This window comes from Eucyclogobius newberryi, unplaced genomic scaffold (genome assembly GCF_026437365.1).
Source record: "Eucyclogobius newberryi isolate DKJ021-1_F unplaced genomic scaffold, fEucNew1.0.hap1 SCAF_16, whole genome shotgun sequence".
NCBI lineage: Eukaryota > Metazoa > Chordata > Actinopteri > Gobiiformes > Gobiidae > Eucyclogobius > Eucyclogobius newberryi.
In genome coordinates this window covers 18,307,901-18,315,807 of record NW_027315790.1, presented here as the reverse complement: position 1 = coordinate 18,315,807, position 7,907 = coordinate 18,307,901, and the positions used below count along the sequence as shown (strand labels likewise).

At 39.6% G+C, this 7,907-nt stretch overlaps 1 protein-coding gene across 1 annotated transcript in view; it reads right to left on the bottom strand.

Moving 5' to 3' along the window:
• The window catches only part of dazl (deleted in azoospermia-like), a 5,616-nt gene extending 4,285 nt beyond the window's left edge, over nucleotides 1-1,331 (bottom strand). Inside the window, exons 1-3 of the mRNA XM_072448436.1 lie at nucleotides 1,276-1,331; nucleotides 404-526; nucleotides 31-122 (exon numbers count right to left, since the gene is read on the bottom strand). Of these exons, the coding sequence (XP_072304537.1) occupies nucleotides 31-122; nucleotides 404-526; nucleotides 1,276-1,278 (218 nt within the window). The 5' untranslated portion in view covers nucleotides 1,279-1,331. The remainder of the gene's footprint in view (nucleotides 1-30; nucleotides 123-403; nucleotides 527-1,275) is intronic.
• Between the last annotated feature and the right edge of the window lie 6,576 nt (nucleotides 1,332-7,907).

The window sequence follows — 7,907 nt, the reverse complement described above, 5'->3', positions numbered from 1 at the left end:
TACACACTCCATAGCTCCATGCGGACTTACCCTTTGCAGATCCCTCCACGGTATGTGATTATTTTGACATCTTTAACAGTCCCGTACCGTGCGAAGAAATCACGCATGTCACTTCCATCCACCTGTAGAAGATAAATTATTTCATGAAGACACATTCAATCTTATTATATTCAACTACCTAAATTGCCCCTGTGGGATTAATTTGGATTTTTTTCTTCCCCAATTATAGCATCCGTTTATGAATGACCTATTTTGGGAATTAATACAGTGCATAAATATAAACTTTCCTGATGGAAACTACATGATATATAAATACTACCGGTTAGAATAAGAAGCTCTCTGTTGATGGATTTACATGAGATAGGAGTCCCGAAGTAAGGTTGCAAAGACAAAAACATCTTACCTTCATATCAATTCCACCCACAAACAGGGCATTGGGGGTGAGCTTGCCTTCAGGCAGAATGTATCCATTTGGCAACCTATGGGAGGGTGAGATCTGGGTGTAGCTTCTGGGCTTGTGGAAATCCTTTTCCAGAGAAAAAAATACTAATCAATTAATGTCTGACAATTCAGAATGTAACTTCTGTCTCCAGAAGTTAAAATGGGCAACATATTCACTGCAAAAGCTTAGACGGTGTTCAAGCTTTAAGCAACCATATGCCATATAATTAAAGAAGTAACCACATTGGAAGTATGTGATCGTGACACACATTTTTTTAAATTATTTTTGCAGTAATTATTGTCTAAATAAAACTTAAAATCTTGAACTGTAACACTCAAACCAATAAAACATGATCCTCGAAGTTATTTTGTGGTTCACGGCCATACAATATCACAGTTCAAGTGAAAAACTAGGGTAGTAAAAGGATATTCACACACATTTAGCAGATTGTAGAAATTATGTTTTCAAGCATTGCAAGCCCCACAGCCACAGAAGGTGCTAATGGTCACCATAATAATGGTAAAATTTGAAATTAGGTGATGCCACAAAATCTTGCAAGACAAACTTTTTAACATTTGCCACTCAAGCCAGTGCAAAAAGTGTATTTTCAGTTTCTTAGTCTGATGCATTTTTCTTCCCAAATTAGCAATCGAGCCGATAGCATTAGCACCACTAGCTTAGCATGTAGCATACTTAACGCAAAAACTAACATTAACTTTGGTAATTAGCTTACTGCATGTTGTCAAACTGTTGCAATTCATTCGCATGCAAATTGTATAAACACGGCACGATCAGTATTGCGTCCAAGTATATCAAAACATAAAAATACTAACCATTTCTAAAAATATAAAAGTACATGAACTAGGACAGGATCACGGATTGCCGCGTTTCGCACGAGCCAACAACATCTACGTCGCTTACAACTAGACCAAACGATCACACGCGACCTGCTCCGCAGCCAATGAGAAAACAAGTACAAGTACATGCGGAACAAAATATGAGCAAAACAAAAGAAGCAAAAAACTTTCAAAGTATAAGACGCAATAATTCACTGACCCTTACTGCATCTTACAATCTATTTTCTGATGTTGCGGGAGTGACACACAAGCAATATTTACCTATTTATTGAATTAATTGATTTAGTTTTGGTTTATTTCCTCTCATTCTGACTTGCTCTATTTTTCTCTCGTTTTGCCACAGATCAGCACTTCCGTTGTAATTGCACTTTCGGAACTGTACGTTCTTTTAAATGGAAACCGAGTATCGCCGCTAAAATGCTCTGAAGTAGATTAATTTGTGTAAAACGTCCAATTCTCATGTGACCAACAAGTCAAAAATGCACTGATTCCCGGGCGGCCTGAAAACGGCTTTTTAGTCTGTGTAGAACTTATGTGGGTGACTGGTTCCACTTTGAGTGCCTTGAAGGTAGAAAAGCGCTATATCAATGTGAACATTTACCATTTTCTATCGAGGTCGGCAGCCCTATGTTCACTAATACGAGCAGAAGAAGGACGTCAGATGGCGGCGCCCGGACCAACTTCCGGGACATGTATTCAGGAGTCGCATTCGTGTTTAGCTGCGCCTTGTCTGGATGGGCAACGAAAGTTGAAGTGAAGTAGAAAAAACGTCCTGCAGCTTTGTGTGGAGCATCAGGGTTAAACTAGAAACTCTACTGTCGATCACACCGATCAGATCTGCACATAATTCTGCAAAGTCACCGCCTTTTTGAGGCCTACATGGCAGTGACTTTTCTGTTCTTACACAAAGTAATGCTGTTTGTTTTGTTGAACAGTTCTCATATGGTTGATGTAAATAAAAAATATATTTTTACTTTTGTAAAATATATATAAAAAAAAAAAAAACTTTCATACATAAAAAAGCTGATTGGCATATGTACTTGGACATACTGTCCAACAGAACTCTAGTCGTACATTCTGATGGACTAGGTGTATCTAGTGTGTGATAGTAACTGTAAGGGGTTTTGTTCTACTAAATTCAGGAAGTACATGAACATCTTCACAGCCCCCCAGATACAGCCATTTCACAGAGTTTAGCTGTTGCAGGTATTGGGCTTGAGAAGTGTTCAAGTCATGCTCACCTCCTCTCCATCAGCGTTACCATGGCAATGCACAAACCAGCACAGAATGACACTCAATGCAGCTGGGTGGAATTTCTTGTTGATATTTGTTGTATATTCAGTCACAGGGTTAGCATGTTATATGCTATAGAACACACACGTTTGTTTGTTTGTTTGTTTGTTATAGGCAATATTTTTGCTAACATTGGAATGGCCTAATAAAAAGAACTGATGTCATCTATTTGCATGCATCTGTTCATCTGTTGAGGAGGTCCAGACTGGACAAGCAAATCCTGATCACAAATAGGTGAGTAGAAGCGTGGCTCTTGAATGAGTGGTCATATAGTAAAATAAGCCATATAAAATAAACAAAGACATAATAGTGATCACTATGAACAGTTTAGGCCTCACTTGAGAGTATATTTGGTTGTAATAGTAGCCTACCTTAGAAATATATAAGTGTGTTTTAACCAGCAGTGTGCACCCGGAGCGATGAGCCTTTGGGAGTCCCTTTATTCTTCTCCTGAGGGAGGAGGAGGGGGAAGGAAAGAATGCAAGGGGCTGTCAATGAATTAATTAGATATTTTAATGTTGATTTTAATAACCTTTAGTTCAGATGAGCATTGGATGTTTTGTCTGCAATAATTTAGGTTATTTCATTTTGTGAAATTGTAAATGGTTTTCCATAAGAACTTTGATAAGAAGCTACAATTATTGAGGAAGACAAAGTGTTTCCAGAAGGTTGCGTTTCAGTGTTGGGCAAAGATTTGGAGGTTTGTATATTATTTGTTCTTGGTAATTAAATTATACAGTTATGGCAAGGTTCAGACTTTTTCCACGGAAGATTTGACATTTGTGTGTTCTATCCATCTATCCATGGATCTATCTATCCTTTTTTCCCCCTCTCAATATTTATGAAAATAACATTTGATTTAAGGACCTGACTAGTTCATACTCCAATTGATTTGATATGGTGTAAACTGGTGTAAGCAATGGTCAACGACAGCTTTTCACCAGTGAGACAAACTGTTTCCAGAAGGTGGCGGTAGCAGGACATCTCTAAAAGAGGTGATAATAGATTCTGCACCAAGTAGACCAATTCACTCCCAAAAGTGGATGAACAGGAGCAAGTGGGGACGGGATATGCTCGACTTGCTGAGCATGATGCATTCAATTATATAGTCCTCTTTTAGACCTACTTTAGCCCTATATAACAGTTCTGTTAGAAAATCTAAGTTATTATTTTGCGTTTTTAAGTAGCAAAAACATTCAAGTTGTGATTATCTGAGTAGTATTATATATTTTGCTAATTTCATAAAAAAATACTACTGAGCGCTCAGCTCAGTCGCGACCCCCACCTTGGGACGCACAAGCCTATATCTATAGCTAGACCTTACTGAGCTGGTCATGACATGAAACAGCTCTGCTTGCATTGTCGAATTCCAACTGATTCCACCAAGCAAAAATACATTCAACAAAATCTATAACATGCACGTTTACAATTGACCAGCAGGGGGCACTGTTATTACATTGCATGTCCCACCACAGTTTAGTTTAAGCAGCATAGTGAGAATGAACTCTTAAATCTGACATTGGCTTGGTGCTGATGCTGAAGAATACCAGTCCCTAACAGAGTAGAGCCTCCGGGAGAAGTCAGGACGGATCTTTGAAAAATATAAATTAGACACATTATCTGATCTATAAACATATTGCTCCAATTTGTAAATGCATTTATTCTGAATATTGCTTGCTATTCTTTTTTCTTCCTTTTTTGTTTTGTTTTGGTGCAGCACCTTGGGTATCGACTTCTCTGGAGAGGGGCACACGTCATCCCCCTCGACACCCTCCGGCACCCACGAGTCGTAGGTTTCTCCGACTTCAAGTCCCAAAAAATTTCTTTGGCTTTGTTTTTTGTTTGCAAAATGTATATTTTAGCTTTCTCAGTGTTTGAGATGCTCCTCCGCCTGTGAGACACGCTCATTGCACTCACTCAAATCCTTCTTCAGGTTTCCCACGGCTGCCTCCATTTTGTTGAATCTTGTGGTGAAATCCATCCTTAGTGACCCTTCCCTGAGCTCAACACAACCAGTAGTTGGTTAAATTCAGCACCCACTGACCGGTCCTCCCCTACCGAACCACGGGCTCCTTGGCTGCCATGCTGACACTATAGAGAGGCTCCACTGCCACAAAGATTATAGTTGGACATCTTGGACAGCTCCCTCTTCCCTTTATGTGTCTTATTCGGGTTAGCCATGCATCCATTTTACCTATATTCTGTGTGTGTGGGAGATTTTTTACTTTATCTTGGTCGCAACAGCATAGGGCAAAGCAGAACGCATCTGAAAACATGGGCTCCATATACCTCACACCAGGTTTATTTAAACAAAGTGACCGTCAGTCCTCAGTTCACACATGGGTTGTATCTGCTGTCTCTGCTCCACACCGCTTTAGTTACTCTCTGTCTATGACCTGTGGCCTTAAACTTACCATTCTGCCCCACACATAGAGGGCGACCAGGGCCAACCACCCACTGCCCCTTGACCCTGCACATGAAGGAGCCACATGTGGACACGGACCATAGTAACAGGCACAAAAAAAAGTTCAACAAATCCTGAAATACCATCCAGAGAAAAGTCTGACATTTACCTTTCCATTTTAGTACACCTGATATGTTGCTGTCATTTTTGGACTTAGGTTAATGAAAAATGACAATATTGTGCATTAGTGGTGTATGGTTTAAGCCTGACCTTTTGCTGAATGTCTCTATCCTCTCTCTTTCCCCATTTTACGCTACAGCTGTCCTGTCCAAGAAAATAATAAATGACAATAATCACTGCACTTAAAAATTAACAAGGTAATTGAAGATCAAACCTTTTTTTTTAACCAATTTAACTGCTCATCAATAGTGGTTTCGGAATGAGCCAGGATCTTGACTAAACAGGACTAAAATTCTAAACCACAACCACATTTGGGCGGCTTTATGAAATAATAATTCATTGTATCATTGTACCCACTGGTGTATCTATAGATTCTTCAGTGTTTTTGTCTTCTCCTCTGCTCACTGTAGACAGCTGATGTGCAGTGCAGAGACAGGGCTGGTCCCGGGTCAGACATCTGGGTCCTCTTCAGACTGGTGACCTCCCGGGGTCATAGCATGTCAGTGACAGCCCCCTCCTCACCAGCCCACCAACCCACTCTGTATGCATTACACATGAGAAGGAATGCCCTGTCAAAGTGTATTACCAGAACATTTTTGGTGAATGAGATGGTAGTATTAGTATTATTGTATTTTTCTCCCTTATCATATCGAGTCATATCTATTTTTATACAGATCAATCAGTCTGGTCATCGTCTTCATCTCTGCGAGTTTAGATGGGCGTGATTGACAGGTGGATTAGCTAGTAAGGGACATGCATGGTTCATCCTGCTTAAAGGTCCCATAACATGCAAAATCGACTTTTCAGAGCTTTTAACCTTCTTACATTGCTATTTGTGCTTCATATATGTACCCAGAGTGTTTTTTTTTTTTTTATTGATTTCCGCAGTGTTTAGCTATATTACAGACTATCTCCTTTCCTCGAATCTCCAAACTGACGGGCGGTGGGTGCAAGACCGCGTCATAAGGGCAAGCACGCGTCAAAAAAAAGCATGTTATGGCACCTTTAAGAGGAAAAAAGAAAGTGAAAAAACAACAACACAGGGACTGAAAAACATCACACACTTCTGCAGAATCAATTTTTAAAGCACAAAACGTTGTTAATCTGAGGTGAGAGAAGTTTGATTTTGTTGACCAATGACCAATGAGCTCTTTTGTTTCACATGTGTCCTGAGAATAAATGCATCTGATGACACAATACGGTCTGAGTTTACCTCGAGGTGCGACCAAACTCACTTTTTGTAAAGAATTACAAAAAATAAGTGTTTTATTATTATTGTTTTTCCCCCAAATCCTATTACAATGTGCATAATCCTTTCATTCTTTCAGAGCCTTCTCCTCCTGACTGCTCTGAGACATTGAACAGACGTGCGTATATATGGCTCTTAATAACAAAGTGTTGAGGCAGAGCATTTATTAAGCTTTATTTGGGCCTCCTGTGGATGCACTTGAGGGAGTAACAAGCAGCTATTACACTAATTCTGTCGTGAGATGACGGGCTAACACAATGTACCATTCAATCCCAACCAAATTCAGCAGCTTCAGCAGGCACCACGCGAGCCCATTACCCATCCAAGCCTTCAATTTAAATAAGCCAAGCTGCCTATTTAAACGCTTTAAAGATGTGTAGGATTTAGCTGGCGGTTTTAGATGGATGTGGGTAAACAGCCACTCAAAAACAGGGATTAGGGATTATATCAAAAAGGCTGGACATTTCTATAAATTGCTGCAGCTGCGACCATTACACAGAATATATAATTTGCTGTACTAAAACCAAATGGGTCGAGCTGTATGCTTAAATATTGCAGTTAATGTTAATAATGCAATTAAAAAAAAATTCATGTTTCTATATAATGCCAAATTAACTTTTATGTGTATATCTTCACAAAAATATATTTAAAATACCTCAGAGTTTATCCAAATTCCCCTTTGTGCATTTTACCACCACCTTAGTCACTATTAGGTCTCCAAGTTCTTGATTATTACGTTATTTTTTCCCCGCTTTTCGACATGCTTCACAGGTCGCATTTCTTTTCCGATTTGCGTCATTTAAAATTTGTTTTGTAGATATTGTCTGTTTGATTCTTGGCTTTGCTTTTGGTACTCCTCGGTCTTGTCGTTTTTGTTTTCTCGATTTACCTTTAAAAGCATTGGTGCCAGTCTACTACCAGCAGTAGTTGTAAAGCTGATTATATTTTCATTTATTAGCCATTCTTCATTCTTGTTTCCCTTGTTTTCTCCAATAACTTTGCTGGTGACCTGAAGAACCATAAAAGGGAAGAGTTTTTTAATGTAAGTTGAGTGAAATAAGTTATCTGTCTTCCTCAGGTCACAGAGGCCACATGTGAGCGGCTCTCCGATCACAGAGCTGAGGGCCGCTGATTATAGGGCAATCATAGAACTGGTGCGGATGACATCAGCAGCAGAATTTGGGTGACTTTATTTGGGATTGCAGGGTGGCAGTGAGAAAGGCCTGACCCGGAGCGCAATGACAGACTGTGAGGGAGTCTGGATGGAAATAAAGCCAAAAAAAAAAAGGTCATTAGGTGGAGGTCATTTGTTGCAGATGGTTTGTTCTGGCAAATTTTGAGCGTTTAGGTGAAAAGAACACATTAGAAAAGAAAGAATGGATCGTTTTTGTACTATTTTGGAGTGGCTAACAGAATAGTACACTATCTTTGCCTTGACTAGCTTTACTGTCAAGGCATACTTCACTCTCCCTTGACGCTTCC